General features: G+C 39.8%; 1 protein-coding gene across 1 annotated transcript in view; it reads right to left on the bottom strand.

The window, feature by feature from the left end:
- Positions 1-790: 790 nt before the first annotated feature.
- The window catches only part of CAMTA1 (calmodulin binding transcription activator 1), an 849,138-nt gene continuing 830,470 nt past the window's right edge, over positions 791-19,458 (bottom strand). The window contains 6 exon segments of the mRNA XM_025427290.3: positions 791-4,089; positions 8,975-9,153; positions 12,985-13,015; positions 15,641-15,715; positions 16,427-16,620; positions 18,074-18,094. Of these exon segments, the coding sequence (XP_025283075.3) occupies positions 4,035-4,089; positions 8,975-9,153; positions 12,985-13,015; positions 15,641-15,715; positions 16,427-16,620; positions 18,074-18,094 (555 nt within the window). The 3' untranslated portion in view covers positions 791-4,034.

Raw genomic sequence — 19,458 nt, 5'->3', positions numbered from 1 at the left:
CAACCGGCAGATGAGATGAGAAATGAAAAAAAAGACAAGCAAAAAACCAAAAACTTAAATACTGAACTGTCTTTTCCGACTGTCAATGTAATAATTTGAAAAGGGGAATGTCGGTGTGTGTTAGAATAAATAAGAGTGTCACCGAGGAGGTGGGATTTGAGTTGGGTAAGTAGATAAGAAGAGAACTTTCCAGGCAAGGGATGAACAAACATGAACAAAGGCAACAGTGGAAATGGGCACGGTTTGCAACCGCCCAACCAGAAGGGGCAGGCTGGGGCCCAGGTGAAAATAAGAGTAAGGAGTGAGGATAGACAAGAAAGGAAACTATCATTTAAATGCAAGGGCTCTGGAAGCCACAGGGCAGGGAGCTAGGGGAGACCCTACAGGAGATTTGGCAGTAGCACTCCCACCCGCTACCAGGGAGAAAGGGTGATGCTCTGCAGTGGAAGGAAAGCAGATAATGACAGAATTCTCAGAAAAGAAGATGGATCTTAATAGAGAACAGCAGAGGTTTTCAGCAGCAGTGGTGAATTCAGATTGGTGTCTTTGTGTTTCAAGTAGCTGGTATGTTGAGAGGTGCCTGAGAAGACAGTTAAAAGCAAGTGTTCTAGGGGACAGTGGCTTCCTAAGTTTTTCTTTCATGGACATGTCTGAAACTCTGTAACAGTCAATGCCAAGACACTGTCTCTGGATCTAAGGAAATACGTGAAATCATCTCCTAAGGGTTTGAAACCTGCTGGTCACCCTGGATTTCAGTGTCAGGTCAAGTTAAAGCAAAGCACACACATAGTATGGGGAAATTTTCTTCATTTTTAATTTACAGCAGAAAGAATATAAAGCATTCAGAAAACATTTTCCATATTTTAAGGGCAATTCAAAACATTTTGCATGGTTTCCAGCAGCTGAGTTCTTCAACAGATCCATTGATTCAATGATGCTTTACATGCACAATTACAAAAATAAAACTTACAAAAAAGAAGACATCTAGACTAGTTTTACATGCAAGTCTCAGGGACCCCCCATTGGGCGCCAACTACTGTGTGGAACTGCCATAAGCGACCGTGCAGCCAGAGAGGGGTTCGAGTTATTGTCTTTATTTCGTTCACACAGTACAGCTGATTTCAAATGGGTAACAAGAATAGCAATTAAATCTTCAGGAGACAGAATAAGATTAGCTATTAATTTTATAATGAAATCCTACTCCTGGCACTTGGGAATTCAGATTATCCAAGAAAGCTGCGCTTACCTATCATCTTATATTCAAAATTAAGATTCACAACCAAGAAAAAGCGGTCAGAAATGCTTCATTTCAGTGGAAGTGCATTTGTACCTCACCTAGGATTCACAGTTGTACTGGTAGGCTACACCGGTAGGTTTCGAACCTACTTTCTATCCCCTCCATTAAGAACCCTCCTAATTCTACATGAGTCTTTATCTTCCAGAAGTTTCTAACTTACTCAGCTAATAATGTAGCATGGGAGACATTAAAAAAATAAATGAAGAAATAAATGTGAGGGTTAAAGCAAATCCACTGAGGTCATTACTCTTGTCAAAAGATCAGTTATTTGTACCATCATAAATGGAATAAACATGTCTAAATTCGGTACTAATGTGGGATATTCTGAAAGAGCTGGCTTTCACCTTCCTATTCCCATTTACGAATACAGTTGGGTGTTTGTAAATTACTCAATGTCCTCCTATAGGTCAAATTGTGTAAAATAATAGGTATTTGAGGGGAGTGCAACAGCTGCAACATAACCCACACATTTAAAAACAAAATCGAGCCAGGTCAGTTTACAAATGTACAGGTGGCTACTAGTTGTGGGGCTGTCACTGTTGTCAAAGCTGATCACAAGCGGTAAGACATATACTGTACAGTAATCCAAGGTTGGCAGTGAAAGGAAGTAATTAAAAAACAAGTACAATTATAGAAAAGGCACCAAAAGCACTGACCCCAGTTTTTACCACAATCTTTTTGTATCTACCTTCCTTCTAAAGACACCAGTTTAAAAGCTTATTTGTGAATATTTTTAGGCTTCACAACAAGCCTTGAGTTTTAACTTACAGTTGGCAGCCAGAACCAAGAAAAAAAACTCTTATCTCAGCTTTACACCAACTGATCCTGAAACTTAACCTGGGAATTTTAAACTGGCATCAGCAAATGCGAGCTTTATTCTCTCAATTTAACGTTAGTAGTTTAATTTTTAAAAGCATCAGATTTCTTTGGCTCCTCATTATATGGAAAGAGTAATAGACCATGACAACCCTACGAGACCAGTTTGCATCTTTTAAATTTTTAGTTATTTTTTGTGCATTTTTTGTTACATTTTCTGATTTCCAGCAGGAGATATGAAAACGTCAGACGTTTTCCTACTTTTCACACTATTTCTTTTGTCAGATTTTGATCGTTCTAAGTGTTCTTTTGTTGGAGTGAGTGGATGGTGTTAAGCTATATACGGATTCATCTTATGATTATCTGTTTAGCAAAAGTAACTTAATTTTTTAAGCAATATTAGCATTCACATTACTTGGCACCATTGGCAAAAAAATTTTAAATTAAAGAAAATAAACTCCTGGTAGCCAAAATTAAATGTAAACATATCCTTTTTTTAAGTAATGTTACTCTGCCTTTTATCCTAAGTCTAAATACAGTAGCTCTTTTTTTTGTTTTTTGTTTTTTTGCAGTTTAGTCATGCTTTAGCAAAATGTTCTTCTAAAGAACATTTAAAATAAAGTACTCTTATAGTGAAATAAAGTTTTTTTGTTTCATTTTACAGACCATAGCCACTAATGCTTTGCTTTTGTTCATTTCTTTTTTCTTGATTTCATGCACATATCTCTTTGTTTTAATATATACAATATATACAAACAATACATCCACATTTTTCTCGCTCGTTCAGACAAAACTATACAAATAATTTTATCTTGCCATGTTATTGACCTTTGTGAATAAAATATTTAGCAATTAATATAATCCCTTTCAAATATTTTCTCACTTTCCGTTTCTACCTTCTATATATACACAGAAACTGCTCTGTTTGGATGAGATTATAGCCAAAAATATGGAATTTACTGGCCAGAACGCAGCACCACACTGATCTTTTAGGTGGCAAATGTCCAGGCAAGGTTTATGATTCCTTAGAATGACTACAGTTTCCAAGGTTACTAAAAAAAGCTCCATGCTGTACCAATTCTCTAAGTAAATCTCATTGCACATGAAAGTAAGGCCCAAAAATTAAAGTGCTGAGCATGACAAAAGGGACAAGATGATCGCTATATTCGCAGGTTCTTGGGAGGTGGTGGGGACAAGAAAATAAATTTAAGGTCCGTAAGCTGTTTCTCATTAGTTCCCATGCATTACCCGTTTACCACGCACCCGCCCCTCTGCAAATTTCCACAAGACATTAAAAACCTGCAGATTTTAAAAGTTGCATTAAGTGTGCTGTAGAGATTAAAACAAACACAAATTAAAATAAAATAAGATCAGTGAAGGAAATGAGAACACACGGACCCAATAAAGATTTGTATGATCTACGCCCTCCACTGAGAATCAATCCCAAAGATTCAGCTTCTTGGAAGTAACTGACAGGTGCAGGAGCAGCATTCTTTTTTTTTTGTTGTTGTTGTTGTTGCTTGTGCATCCCCACCTTTGCTTGTCTATATTTTTGGTATAAATATTTGTACAGTTCCACACGATGTTTGAATACAGCCCTATATGAGAAGGAAACCGGCTTCTTCCTAAGAAGAGGAAGCCTCTTTCAATGCCTCGTGGTGTCTTGTTTTCCCATGATCCAACAGAAGATTGAGTTCCAAGATGTCTTGCTGATCAAATTAAAAGTTGTCCATGAAAGTGCAAATGCAAATGACCAACACATTCCTGTTAAAATCCTGCAGCTGATCTCCCCAAAACTGCAGAGGGATTGTGTGTGTGCGTGTGTGCGTGCGTGTGTGTGCATGTGTGTGTGTGTGTGTGTCGTTGCATGTCTCTGCTAAAAACAGAAATGAAAACAGTCTGCAAAGCAATGTCACATTGCTTAGGGATGCTGCTGTATGTCTTCAAGTTCCTTGGCCTTTCTCAACTCTTTCACTCTGGAAGAGAAACAGAACAGAACACCAGGTGATAGCTATGTAGTGAAACCGTGGCCAGATGCGGCAAGGGCATTACTGTTCCCTCTGAAGTGAAAAACCAAGACAAATACCCTTTGGAAGATTGATGGCAAAAGAAACTCCTGCTAAATTGCTCAGGGAAATATCCTGAGAGGAAAACATGACCCTTCCTGAAACTCTGCTCTGTACTGAGTGCTCTAAACACAAAGCAAAACCGAAGTCTACTACATTTAAGGCACGTGTGACAGTAACGTGATCATCTTAAGAGTTAACCTCACCTAACTTTCCTCTTAGCCTATTGGGACCACCATTAATGCCCGGCAATCCCACAGGAGGCAAGTTAGGGAAACTGCACACAGACTTACTTCACTTATGACACACCCAGTGATTGATCTGCTTTGTTCACAGACTCAAGACTGCAGGTATCTCGAAGCTGATCAAACGCCCGCACAGCTCTACTACTGTGCTCACGTCTTGTGGGGGTCTGATTTTCATTATTCCTTACCTTCCTCCCATTCCACTTTGTAACTTTACAAGATGTTCAGGCCACTTCCCCCAGTGCTCCCAGACGGACAGCAACAGGGTGCATACCAATAGGGTACTTTTCTCTATTTATCAAACATATTGTAGTTAACAGATTTAAATGAAATTGTTATCAACAGAGTCAGCAAATTATGTGTTAATTATCACTTCCAGTCTATACTTTCTAATACAAAAATTTGCCTTGGGTTTTGAATTATGGCTATCTGATGAAGATGGGTTGCCAGGGAAGAGGTTGTGAGCTAGAAGCCTATTTCCTTTTCTTGACAAATAATTAAAATTTTGCCTTCATTAGCAAAATGATCAAATGCAAGTGTGACTTCAGGGTCTAAGTCCTGAAGGCTGTATGTGTGGTACATGGCATAGGCGGTGTGCAGCTCAGGGTACCATATAGTAACATTTGTTTCCCAAAATGTGTGTGGGAGTACGAGTTTAGCCAAACAGAAGGGCAGTTTCTCAGGACCCGTACACTCTACACCTCAACAGCACAGAAAAAAAGTCTGATCTGTTTTTCTCATGTGGGCCTATACAGAGGTCAGTAATTCCCAAATAAAGTTTTCTGATTTCTAAGGATAAGGTTTCTGCTGTTATCTTAAGTGATACCAGTCAACTTAAATTCTATTTTAAAGTAAATGCTAGTTTACTTTCTAAATAGATTCTCGTTAAAACCCAGGGGGAAGAAAACATTTTGAAAAGCATCAGGAAGTTATCGTTATATTACATAGGCGGATTCAATGGACTGGCACATATGCTATTATGACAATTTAAGAAAACAATATATTTACCACCTCTCCAAGCGGAATCATTTCTGAGTATTCTACAAAGTTGATACAATCTCTTCAAAGAGAAGTTGCTCTCTTTCAGAAAAAAAGCTTTATTATTTTATCATCATTAATATTGAAAAGAATGATCATGTTTGAAAACTTGCTTATTTGCCTGATTTATTTACTAAATACACCAGGTCCAGCTTGATCAACAGTGTATCTTCAAAACTGTTAAATCCTCCTTTCTTAAAACAGGTGCAACTCAGAACACATTGCTCTGTTCATACTGGATCCAGGTATTAAGGTATTATTTAGTTTTAAATTTTAGAATTAAATGTACCATGGATTATTAAGTTTTAGGGTAATTTGGATCATATTACAGTACAGAATTGTGCATCGTTATAGGTCCCTAATTTTGGACATGCATACTTGATAAATAAATGGCTTTTTAAAAATTGAAACATGCTATATTGTGTGTTCAATTTTTAAACATGCAATATCTATACTAACAGCCCTTTGGCTGGAAAAATGCAAGGCATGCACTGATGCCACCTTTACTTCTGGGCATGCAAAATATCTGTACTTGTGCAGACCTAGTGGCTGAATCACCGCAAAATGTGCATGCTACTTCAAATTCGACATTTTATCTCTGCACTAGTACAGAACTCATTCACAAATATGCAACAGTGACTCCATCACTGATGAGATTTCTAGAATTTGAAGAATTCTCAACTCAAAATCTGACAGTGTAAACACAGATATCCATCCACAGTTTTTCTAGAGTGAAGAGGAATGCTTTAAAAATACTAAGTTCATCATTGAGATGAAAGAAAAAGGAGAGTGAATTATAAACCAGAAATGTTTTACACAGTCTCATACCAAAGAAGCTGTAATCAGCTGGTCATAGTGGATAAACCATAAACGGTTTTTCTTTTAGTTAAAATGGTCACATTTGTTTTTGCAGGTTTTTTTGTTTGTTTTTAACAATTTCTTTTGAAACCAATTAAAAAGTCAACTAAGTTTTCATGAGATTTCAAAGTCACCATGTAAATACTCTGCTATGAACTAGTGGAAGCCTTGCAAGACTCCAGGTTAAGGAGAGATGCATGTCCATGCACAGAGAGGACTGTGATTGTCTATGCTGGAAAAAGGAGATGCCCTGATCTCAGAATCATTTTCTAGGCTTTCATCACTCCGGATCTATGGTGGAGAACTTAGTTTTTACAGTATGTTAGGATGATAAACAATACCCGAGTGGCTTTGATGGCATAGGTTTTTTTTTTTTTTAAACAGAAAGATGTTCAAGGAGAAATTAGGGAAGAGGAAGAGAAGGCTTCTGTTCCAACAGCTGTACAGTCTACTTAGTATTCATTACCTTGTTCAGTCCTCCCAACAGATCCCCATTCTCTCCAATTTGTAAATGCAGAACCTGAGATTTATAGCAGTGAAGCAACCTGCCCCAAATAATACAGTTAACAAGTGGCAGAGTGGGAATTTAAATGAGCCCAGGCCTGACTTTACCTCTCCACCCTGCTGCCTCAAATGTACCTCAGGATAACAAAACAATGGGGGGAAAAACCCGTTACTGTATTGGTTTTTCCAAAGGTATTTGGAAAATCTCCATGGCATGAGAGAAGTCCATTGTTGAAAACTGGTAACAATTAACATCTATGTTCCTAACAACTACATTTCCTCAACTCTGAGATGCTGCCTGTTAGGAGACCTCATGTTGATTTACTATGGTGTTTGGGAGAACAAAAATTCCTCCACATAAAATGTACTTATCAATTTATAAAACGAATCTAAGATCTGAAGATAGTGGGAATAAGAATCAAGGAAATGGAAGATTTTTATCCTCTTCCAATTTCCAATTGGCTGACTACATGGATGTCAATTTAACTCTCAAAGTTTAGATGAAATTGAGAGACTTTTACAATCTGCCCTACTGAAGTCATAAATGGAGTTCTAAGTTCCTTGAAGGCAGATTATTAGGAAAGGCTAGAGGTACCTAATTTTTTATTTTGTTTTTTTTTTAAGTCAAACGTCAACTGGACAAAAAGTAATGTTTGAATGTTATATTGCCTCTAAAGAAATACAAAATGATGAACTATATCACCAAAGCAATTTGGAATATTTGCTACTAGAATTTGTATTAGCAAATCCTAAAAAACAGATGTTTCAAATGTTACAGAATTTTGTTATTCCCTTGTCTCAGCCCGGACATGAATAACCACTAAAAGGCACATGTTAACTAAACATACATCTCTCATGAGAAGTATCACAAAAGCTTAGCTGTTATTACCTCTAGGTTTTTCTCCTTGTTTATTTGTATTTCCAAAATGTGCTACAAGGAGTATGCTTCTTTTGTAAAAATTATTCCTGCCTGTCATTCTCCAGAAAAAAAAAAGAGTTTATGTTTTTCTATCCATCTGTTACTACTACTATGGCTCACAAATGATGCATTCACATAACACACAAAACTAACTGAAAAACTCGGTGGAGAGAAAACAATCAATTTTATAGTCCAAAACCAACATCAACTCACTGGTGTTGTAGATATTACCTGCACTGTAGGCCTATTTTTTCAGTATACAAATTTGGTAAATATAGGCCAGCATTTTTGAAGTTGGACTTACACTTGAAAATCTGTCATTGTATTTCTAGAGCTTAGAAAATTTGTCACTGTATTTCTAGAGCTTAGAATACAGATGTTCCCTGACTTTTGTTGTGTGGTATGTGCTATCCACATGCAGCTAATGGTTGCTGAGGTTTCAGTCCTGTAAAGGAGTTATACCTGTGAGATTCATTTGGGGCCAAGAAAAAAACCTTACCTAAGAATACCCTGGCCATCGAAAAACAAACCCCATTGTTATTACGCTTGTGTCTGACTTTCACCACACAGAAGACGGGCAAAGCAGTCTTCCATGGGACTGTACAGATAATTAATCTGAGACAGAAACTAAAGCTTCTGCAGCTACAAGGCTCTCACTACTGTAAAGAGAGCTGCAAGGAGCACATCTCTGAGCCTCATGGGTAATCAGGGTCGCAAGACTTTGACCTGTGACCATTCAACTATTAAAATTGAAAACAACCCCAAGATTTGCCCAGGCATTCTAGGCTGAATAATTGCCACTTTGGGATACTACTGCAGTCTCAACAATAACAACAAAACCCAAAAAACTAAACAAAACAAAAAAACCAACCCCCCCAAAAAATAAAAAAACCAAAACAAAACAAAACAAAAAAAACGAATGTTGCATTCTAATGTACTGAAGTGATGTAGTAAGCAACAGCACTGAAAGCCAGCAAAAGCCCACAGGGTTTATTTCCGTCAGACGTCCAATGATAATTCATGAATAAATGAAGTAGGCCTGCTTCTGAAACTTGTAGCAAACAATGGCTCCATGGGTAAAGCATAAGGCAAAGCTGCTTCATTACATCTACTAAGTAATGCTCAGCCAGAGAAATGTTTCATGAGTCAGTGGATTTCAGCAGGTATATTCTTGCAATGCTGGACGTCAAAAATATACAGGGCAGCCAGATGTGGCTTTCTGATTAGTTACCTGTTGCTCTGAGAGCTGCAATAGCTCGTGGGGAATTTAGGAAAACAGAGGTCTTGCCATTTTCCAGAAATCTCATTTGGATTGCAAAACAAAAAAGACAGAGAGGCCCAATAAGAATGACACAGAGCATGTTGTCTGCAATTTAACACACACCACTGTGTTCCAAAAATATTCATTTCCTAAAAGAGGCAAGTAAGACAAAATTACTCTGGATATTTGAATTACATCCATGATGACACATCCCACACATTCATTTCCTACTCCTCACCAAATACATTGGACCACTTGGGAACTACACCTCATGTCAAATTTAACAAAGGAAGCATGAGGTCATGGTGGTTGACCTTGAGCACTACTTCTCTCCATTATACAGCAGACTTCCGGGCACTTGTGAGAGAACTATCCCTTGGATTAAAGTATATACAACAAAGCAAAAAGTTTAAGTGTAACCTGCAGAACTTGATAATGACCCACTGAAGAGATTTCACAGGACTGCTCTCAAGAGTCAGTGCTGAAATCACTACTTACCCAGATAACTGGAACCATCTGGCAAAGTTAAGTGTTTGGAAACCCAGTTGTTAACTATAGAGAAAATCGGTTGCTTAAATATTTGTGACTGGAAAGTGTTACCTCTTCTTCCTTGAATTGGGGTTCTTTTATGCCAGTAGGATAGCTTTGCTACCTTTACGGAACGTGGGTACTAGGTCCGCAACTTACAAAAACAGGTTACTGGAAAAACAGAATTCTCACGGTGTATGATAGTGACTGTTCTAAATGCCCTCTCACAGAAATATTACCCCAGGGAAAAAAATGAATTTGTCTAGGAATTGCTTTTCAGAGAGTGGTCTCTCTCATCTATGAGAATACTTCCTAATACCCACAAAAAAAAAAAAAAAAAAAGTATCTTGAAGAGCAGAAAACCATTTTTTACTAGAAAAAGCATCACTGCCCTGCTGAGTCTCAGTACTTGAAAGATGAGTCTGTCACATAATTCAGGTATTTATTTTTTGACATATGAGATATCTTGGCTTTCCACTAGGACATTAATACCCTGTTCAATAAACTCCAAACCCAGCTGGAAAGTAGTGTTTGCAGCAATGTGCACCTCAAAGACTTCTTCAATCTTAGAAATCCTCCACTTTTTTTAAAGTAGCATAACACCTAAATTAACTGAAATAATAATTAAGACTGTTGATTTAAATATCTCTCTGTGCATAACAGAAGTTTTCTCTTAAGTGGACAGTTATTGTGTCCAAGACAAAACAAATACCTCCAAGAGTTATCGAGAATTTGGAAACTCCATTTTAAGTGGGTAAAGTAAGGGCTTAGCCCAGATGAAAGGCTGTGTGAAAATAAGCTGATGTGGTGAAGGGTATTTGGGGCTTTTTCTTAGCCTTCCCCAAGTGAAGACTAAAAATTGGAAGATATGATGGCATTTTCAGATTGCTATATTCCTGGAATTACCCTATTGTGCCTTAATTCTGATGACTGACATCACCTGCTTTTCTAGATAGCCTTCTGCTCCACCCATCTGGGAGGTGGGGTTCAATAGTGGCTGACAAACGCTGTGCCGCAAAATTTAATTCCTTCAGTTTTTGAGTATTTTTTAATGTATCAACCTTACACATCTTAAATATGGTATACTTCATACATTAATAAAACCAGCATATTAACTCCTTTGACATAAGTCAGGAAAAAGAACTCTCCTCAGAGAACGCTCTGCCTCCCTAGAGTCATTTCAACTTGGGGATTGTTGGAGGAAGTGCCACTGTGAACTCTCTGAGGGAAGAGGGGAAGCAAGAGCTTCCTGGTAATTAGGGTCACAGATAATGCATAATACAGGGAGAGAAAGAGAACCACTCTAGAATGAACCTGAACTATTCAGCTCCTATCTCTCAAACTCCCTGAAGACTGCAGGCACAGGGGTGCCAGGGAATTCCAACTTTCCATGCCTGGATATGAGTTTGAGGAGCTTGAGATACAATGCGGCAGGTGCTAAAGAAGTTAAGGTAGGGACTCTAGTGTTGAAGATCACCTTTGGAAAATGTACTCTGTGACTCTAGTGTTGAAGATCACCTTTGGAAAATGTACTCTGAAAACGATAATTGACATTCCAGAAGCTAACAAGTTTCAAAAGTGCATAAGCAACCACTTTTACTAAATGTTGGTTCCTTGCAACGATTGTATTAATTGCACATCACATGCAAGATACTACAACTTTTAGGTAAATTGAACCCTAGGGCATGCATCTGTTCTTTGGGAGGGGTTTGTTTTTTCACGTGAAAAGAAATATTATCTATGTATGCAGAGAGTGAGAAGGAACGGAAAGAGAAAAAAATGGAGATTTTTGTCCACTTTTTCTTTTATGTTTCAAACACAGACATCTCTGAGCCAGTTCTACCATATGGGACAACTGTAAAAAATGCCTAGTTTTCAAAAGGATTAACTAGTTAAATTTACAGACCAATGTATCGACTTTATTTTTTTTTAAATGTTTTCTTTCAGTGACTAGCCATGGTTTTAACCAGGTGAGACTTTGAGTCTTTTACAGGGATAGGGTCTTGTGTTAGGAAGAATTTATAAAAACTCAATTCTCCTATCATCATCAGTCAGCAAACTATAGTCCATGAGCCAAACCCAGCCCAACAAATATCTGTGTAAATAAAGTTTTACTGAACACTAGCCATAACCATTCATGTACATATTATCTTCGGGTGCTTCCATGCTCCAATGGCAGAGCTGAATAGCTGTGACAGTGACTGTACAGCCCACAGAGCCTAAGATATTTACTATTTTACTAAAGTCTCTTAAGAAAAAGTTAGCTGATCTTTGACTTGAAATATAATGAGTAAAATACCAGCATCAACATAAATGTACTTGGATGAAAACTATTAGCTCCAGAAACACTTGAAGTTTTAGATTTTTTTGAATTATAATGTCTTCTCAGAAATCTTACAAATGACTCAAATATTACTGTAGTGTTACAAAGGGAGGGCGCTGAATGTAGCTGAGTTGGTAGTTAACTCCCATGTTATTTTTTTAAAGTATATCTTCTCTTAAGTCTATTGGACAAAAGTTGTCAAATTAATCTATATTCAAATCTGATTTTGGTGAATTATATTCCTGGCTTTAAAAAAAATTTCCAGACACTACATTCTTTACTGTAACTGCAGGCATGTGATAGTCACATCTGGCAGAGACTTCTGCCCCTTGGGTATACCTACAAATCAGTGTCATGTTCTAAAATCGCTAGGACATTGACAGTGTCTACTGGATACTTCTCCGTTAACATTTCTTTAAAATATAAATTCTACTGGAACATCCAATCTTCACTGCAATACAGAATATACAGATTCAAGACATTTTACACCATGTTATCTTTATTCAGCGTTGCCATTAAATTCTGGAGGTCAGTCAGGTCTGCTTGCTCTGTTATAATGAATGTTCTGCATTGCTTCTGAAAGGGCAGCTTCAATGTGCTGACTTACCTCATGGCACCAGGGAAAGGGAGATTTATTTAGAAAATGAAATTAGAGGAACAAGGTAACGGGGACATAGTAACTCTAAATAAGAAATTTATTCATTAAAAAAAAAAAAGGCAGTATCACCTGCTGAGTTTTCTTGCTTTAGAAATTTGGACCTGGCAGTAGTTGAAAGAATTTCATTGTGGCCAATCATCTGAATCAGAAAGAACCACCTGCTAGATGTTTTCTGAGGTGTAGCCTTGTTTTGACTCCACCAACTTCTAAGCATGCCCTGCGGTGGTTTCAGAAGGGCCTCCCTTTCTCTTACTCATGCATCTGTACATCTGCTGTATGTGACTATTTTCATGTTGTATAAGGTAGCAGTGTTAGTAATTAGGGTTAGTTTTCATTTTATCTTATTTCATTCAAAATGGATGTGAAACTTACTGGCATACCTAGGCTGCAGCCCCATGCAAGCAAGCAAAAAGCAAAATATTGAAAATGGAAGATAAAGGTAAACACTGGCTAGCAGGCAGCTAAACTCACCCTTTTGTACAGCCTATGGTCCACCAGGGGGCTTTAGACAGTAAAACAACACCAAAGAGCTATTAGCACGTGAGGGTCACAACAGAAACCTTATACATAGCTTTATTTCAATAACAAAACAAAAAAAGAGTATAAAGTGGTTCCTTTTTTGGAAAGGAAGAAAAGGAGTGGTGATGGGGTATGTGAAATGAGCAGGTACAAAATTCACCAATTTATCGTGAAGTCTGAAAATGTGGGGGTCATATGACTTCGCAAACTCCTTCAGAAATGGGACACTTCTTATTGATTCCTGAAGCCGTTACCTACCTATGAGAGGGTGTCATGTGAGGTTTTCTATTTTAATGCTTCTCGGGGACAGGACAATGACAGTTTCTCTTAAAATAATATGCAGTACCCCAGAATGGAAACAGGGCTACGTTCATCCTAGGGAAAATAGGAACTCAGACTTTTGGTTCTGTGGATCTTCAGGATACAGGGATGGGGAGAGAATACTGGTCTGACACAGTCAGTATACAAAGGCCATTAAAATTTGTCTATACAGTTTTCCCGACATCTGAACTATTCCAGATCAAGTGAGGAAAAGAGGCAGTAGGGGTCTTTATTTCATCCCAAACAATGAATAGGAAGTCAGAGTCCATAATCTGATGTTCTCATAACGAACCTTCTTGCCACCCTTAAGGGGTTACTATGAGTTAAAATACGAACCCGAGAAAGGCAAAATCTTCACAAGCCTCTTTCCTACTAGTTTACAAAAAGAGGGCTTTGAAAACAAGAGTGAAGGGATTCCTTTGTTCAGTCTACTCTGGGGGCCAGCAGCCCTTTATGCACGTCTGTTTTGTTTAAATAGCTTACCCTCTCAATTCACCCAGTGTAGACACAGGGTGTTTTGGATGAGAAAGAAAAGAAGTGTGGGACTTTAGGTAAATTTGCTCATAACAACTGAGGTGGCACTATCTATATGTGTTTCCAAAGCTCGAGGAGAAGATAGGAAAAACAAGGAAAATATAATTTGTCAATGTTTGGGTTTGCTCAAAGTGGCCTAAGGCAGAGCAATGTAAAGCTGATTTTCTTGAAAATAAAATCTGTTGGGAAAGTGTTAACCACAGTCTCAGCAGGGCTGGGTGGAATCAATCTCCCTGTATTTTTCCATCTTGCAGGTAGGAGAGGAAAAAAGGAAGAAGGGAATGAGAGCACATGTGAGAACCTCCAGAGAAGGGTCTAGGGAAATCTCAGATGTTCCACCAAATGAGGAAAACCAAACACTCTAGTTGGTTGCAAGTATTCTCACGCTGGCGCAGGTGTGAGTGAGGGGGAGAGGAGAGATGAGCCCCATGAAGGCATGTAGAACTAATGTGATCATGTCACAGGTGCCTCATAGTCTCATATGCACTCCCTAAGAAGACTTCCTCGTTCAGTGTTGATACTGAAATCTCACTGGCTAGCTAACCATGGAGAAAAAGACCCCAATCACTACGTCTGTAGAGAGCAAATGTGCTGTGAAGGCCTAGTAAGTGTACATTAGCTTCTTTCAAATAGCATTCTAGTTAGAGAATATCAAACATATCCTAGAGAATGTTCTCTTTGAAGTTTTTATTACTGTAAATGGGTGGCTCTGTGCACATTTCCTTTTATCATCATAGATAAGAATCCTTTTGTTAACAGAAGTAAAAGTACAAATGGACAGTGGACCCTTATTAAGGTCTCAAAGTCAAAATAGTTTCAAAGTCAGCAAGCAGACAGGTTTAGGAGTACGAAAAACTGAAGAGGGAACCTCTGTGGAATTGAATTGAATGTGGACACTTGGGCTTCTGGCACAATGAAATAGGAAGAGGAAATAAGATGTCAAAGAGCTTGCTTCAGAGTTCAGTTCTATAAACTGCGTGGCTCCTGATGCACAGGGAAGCAACGAAACCACACAGGGTCACCTACACACAGCTCAGAGGGCCATGAGGACAGAGGGCTAACCTAACCAAGGAAATAGAACAACCTCACCGGCTCCCCCAGAGCTAAGGAAGGATCCTGCTGTTGACAAAGGAAGATCAAATTTGAGGAAACAAAGAGAATCCCCTCTAACTGGCTTCGTGGACAGCTGCCCTGCCTCCAGGGAAGGCTCAGGTCACCAGAGCCTGTTTGCTCCTAACTGAAAACGCACCTCTCAACTCAGATGGAGTCTCCTTCCTGCACATCCCCAGCAGAGGGCACCCGCTAATCAGGTCCTATGTTGGAAAGCTCAGATGGAGTAAGTGGTCTGCTACCCTTTCCTTGAGAATAGAAACTCACTTATTCTGTTTGGACACACACTGGCACAGGGAGGGCTTGGAAAAGAGCATGCTGCAGTGTGGCATAGAAATAAGAGGTTCAAGAGAAAAGGGAATGAAGAGCTCGTCCTGCTAAGCTGTCCTCACACCCAAACTAAGACAGAAAAATCAATCTCCACTGTTCGACATTTACCACAGAGTCTGAGACAGTCACCTGGGTTCCCGAAGCAGCAACTTGGTCCCTAGTTAGAGTTCTGCTCTCCTACTGCAATGCGGGATGTTTACTCTGATGAATGTCAGGGGGTTCGCTCTGCGGAGGCGGTCATGCGTGGTTAGGAGGGTTAGGGCTGCTTTACTGCTCTCGACGAGCAAACTGTCTAGATGAGGAGTAGGGTTACCTGTGGCGGCAGCGGCGGAGGAACCTCATTATTTTTCGAGCAGCTTGGTCCTGCTTTTTGGTTAGCAAACTGCTCCTGAAAAAGCCGGAACATCACTGTCACGAGAAGGGTATTGTAACGCTTAATGCACACACATTGAAAGCAGGTGAGCAGTGACAGAAGACTTTTAATGAAACAGTTCAGCCAGTGAACCCAACACATGGGCGGGCATGGCAGCGCCATCAGGGAAGGAAAGAGGGGGTGGCGGCACCTTCCCCTGGTGGTGAGGGACACGGGGCCCAGGTCCAACATTCGATGATGCTCAAGTATGCTTTCACAACCCTTCTGGCCTTAGGCTGAGTGTCGAAGCTGACTCACCCGAGTTTGATATCTTCCTGAACTTCTATCCATGTCTCCTTGCTCAGAACCCCCATCACACTCTCTAAATTGGACTGGCTGGCCTCTAGCTATTCTTCCGAGGTCTCACATGCAGGGACCCTACAATTCACAGTGCCCTAATGGAGCGCCCTCTCTGAGCAGGAACTGTGGTCCTGACGGATTCCTGCCCCAGCTGAAGGCAGGTGGGGACCAAAATAACCAGGTGGACTTGGAGAGGACAACAGGTAAACAGACAAAGGTGGGCTGGCAGCATGGGTATCACCACACACTGTCACGACATCTAGAGTGATCTGTAAAGAAGGTCCCTGTGACATGCATGTCTCCCCTGACGTCGGGGCAGGGCTGTTCTTTCCCTAAAGCCAGGGCTCTCTCCCCTCCACAGCTTTGCCCCGTGAAAGCTCAACCCACCTGAGTTTCTGTTGTACAATTACGGCTGTTCGGCGAGCCTGCCGTCTCTTGCCACACTTCTTATAACTCCGGTAATATTTCTGGATCAGCACAGCAGCACGCCGGCTCTGCTGAAATTTTTTTTGTTCGTAGTAACTTCGGAATTTACTCTGGATTAGGATGGCAGCCTGTGTCATCTTTTTATAAAGTGCATACTGCAGGGAAACAAGAATAAGCAGTACAGTAACAACAGGAGCTGTACAAATCCATGTGTCCTCTGGGTGTGCCGGGGAAGGGAAGGAGAGAAACAACTTTTCTCCTTTAGCATCATAGTCTCTGTTTTGGGTTCAATCATCAAAGAGGCAGCCTAGGAGCCTGTTTTCACCTACCTTTCCCAAATGTAAAATATTAGTTTAAGGGTTGCCTTCAGACAATGTATTGCTGTAAATGTGCTTTTTCCCCTGAAGTATCAAATATTTTGCCCTCCTTGAAAAAATTTTTTTCTAAAAGCAACAGGTGTAGACATTTAGGAATAATAAAAGCATATTTAGGAAGTACAATTTAAATGTTTAAGATTAATATTTATTATTTGAAGATTAATGTTTACTATCTGATTTTGAAACATTTCAAAATAACCTTTCTTATGCATCCCAATCACCACCATATGCAAGCCCACTAATAGCAGTCAGCATGTGACTCCTAACTACTGTTCCAAAGGACACATTTCTGAGTTGCAAGGTCCCAAATACAAGGCTTATCATGAAACGCTGACACCTTTAAGACATTTAACCTGCAAAAGATGAACACTCATAAGACCAACATGGGGGTGAAGCCATGAAACCGGGAAAAGTGTCCCAGAAGCGGGGGTACTGCTTGGGAGCCAGTGCCATAGCCCTCCACCCAGCCTGCTGCAGCACTATGCAAGTAAAAGATGAAGGCACAACAGAATGAGTTCTCTTCCATTTTGGTCTCTAGTCACTAAAAATACAGAGCTCTCCATATTTAAAAAATGCGATGTCCAAACTGCTAATGAAGTAGAATAGGACTCTGGGGATAAGAGGTCACAAGAACCGCATTTTCCTTGCAAGAAGGTGACTTACCATCATGGGGAAAAATACTCCTGAGAAAATGCCTGTGCCTAAGTACATCTCTGCCTGTACGAGCTGGAATAAGGGAAGGGAACTGACTTCTTGGAATGTTCAAGACACAAGACCCTTGCGCAAGAATCCTCTTATCTCGTCTGATCTGTTTTCCATTTTCCTTCGCCCAAACATCTTTGAAGACAACTCTGCATCCTACAGGGCTCCTGTGGCTTTTATCCCCTTGGCCTGTGCACACTGCACATTCAGAAATTACTGGACCACAGTGAAGCACACTGGGAGGAGGGGAGATGCATTTAGTGGCTTGCTGGGCTCACAGTAACTGGCTCAGATGGATTCTTTAGATTGACATGGCCAGGAAAATGTCCAATGACTGGTAATGCCAAAACCCACTCCAACTGAATAACCACATGGTCCCCAGAGATGCACTGTGGTTAGGTGGCATGGCAAGGAGAGGACACCTGTTTCCTGACCCTGCCATCTTAATGGCCCCTTCTTGTAGCTGGTAATGGGTGTGAAGTTTGTGACTCTGGTGGAATGGTTTGTGAGGGGACTTGGGTGTCATTACCTTCAAGGCTATCCATGTCAGCTTGGGGAGAAACAGAAAATACAAGATTAATGTTAGATTGCTGAATATAAGGAAATTAAAAACCAGAACCAATAAAACTCCCAACCGGAAAAAAAAAAAAAAAAGGCAATCTGGCTATATTAATGCCTTCTATCTTCCAAAATACTTGTCTTATACTTGTGGATATTTCCAAAAATAATGCCTTCTGTTTTCCTGGTTGTAGACAACACTTCTTTGGGAGGGGATTTTAAAAAACAAAACCCAAACCAAGACTCATCTTTTGGAATAAATACCTGTTTAAAGTTCAAAGACTTGAAACTTTGTGTGTTTCCTTTGTGCTAAGGACGGTCCCCTGCTGGGGAGCTACAGGTACTGTGGTGCCAGCGTTTACACAATAAACCTTCATTTTCTGGGATCATGAACTCAATTGGCTATAAGTTGAAGACTCCTCCCAGCCCGCCCCCTTTCACTAAGAGGGCTTAATAGGAGAGAAACTCAAGAACATGGCAACCCATATAAAAAATCAAAATGAGCCCTGCATCATAACAAGAGAACACAATATCACACTTCCACACAACTATTACACATTTTGGCATGTAGTATTCCTTTAATAAAATCTACCTAGGACACTATCTACTAAAAGGTTTTAGAATCTACTGACAGTCCTGAACTTTATCATATGGGCCAGTAAAAACTCAATTAGGCAAGTTTTTATATTTTCTAACCATCCAGGTGGCTAGGAAAATCTAATAGTGACTTAATTTCTCTGAGCCTTAGCTTCTTCATTGTAAAAGGAATATAAAATTGTTTATTGCCAGTAATTGTAAGGAGCAGATGTGATGAGATGATGTGGCTGCAAGTCTAGTGCATCCTAGGGCCCCAAACACATCAGGTCCCTAACCGACATGGTGGCAGTTAGGTAACCTTACAGGGTGTTTGGGAAACAGAAATACTGCATGAACGAACACTTAGGTATTCTTTCTGCATCTATTATCTCTCTCTCTCTCTCTCTCTCTCTCATTTTTAAGATTTTATTTACTTATTCATGAAAGACAGAGAGAGAGGGAGGCAAAAGTAGAGGGAGAGGCAGGCTCCCTGATGAGGAAGGAGCCCAATGCGGGGCTTGATTCCCAGGACTGGGATCACGACCTGAGCTGAAGGCAGAGGCTTAACTGACTGAGTGACCCAGGCACCCTCTTCCTGAATCTCTTAAGTAAGGAATGCAAAAGCAGTTTAAGATGTTCTGGGCTTCTCAAGATTTTCAGAGATTTTTTCCAAGTCTTCATTTGAAAACGGACAGGAAGAAGCTGAAAGGAAAAGTGGCTCAAGAGTAGAAAATTTCTCGGACTCAAGGTCAAAGAACTGCTGCTGTTTCTCTTCTCTGA

This window comes from Canis lupus, chromosome 5 (assembly GCF_003254725.2).
Source record: "Canis lupus dingo isolate Sandy chromosome 5, ASM325472v2, whole genome shotgun sequence".
Taxonomy (NCBI): Eukaryota; Metazoa; Chordata; class Mammalia; order Carnivora; family Canidae; genus Canis; species Canis lupus.
This window is presented reverse-complemented; position numbering and strand designations above follow the sequence as displayed.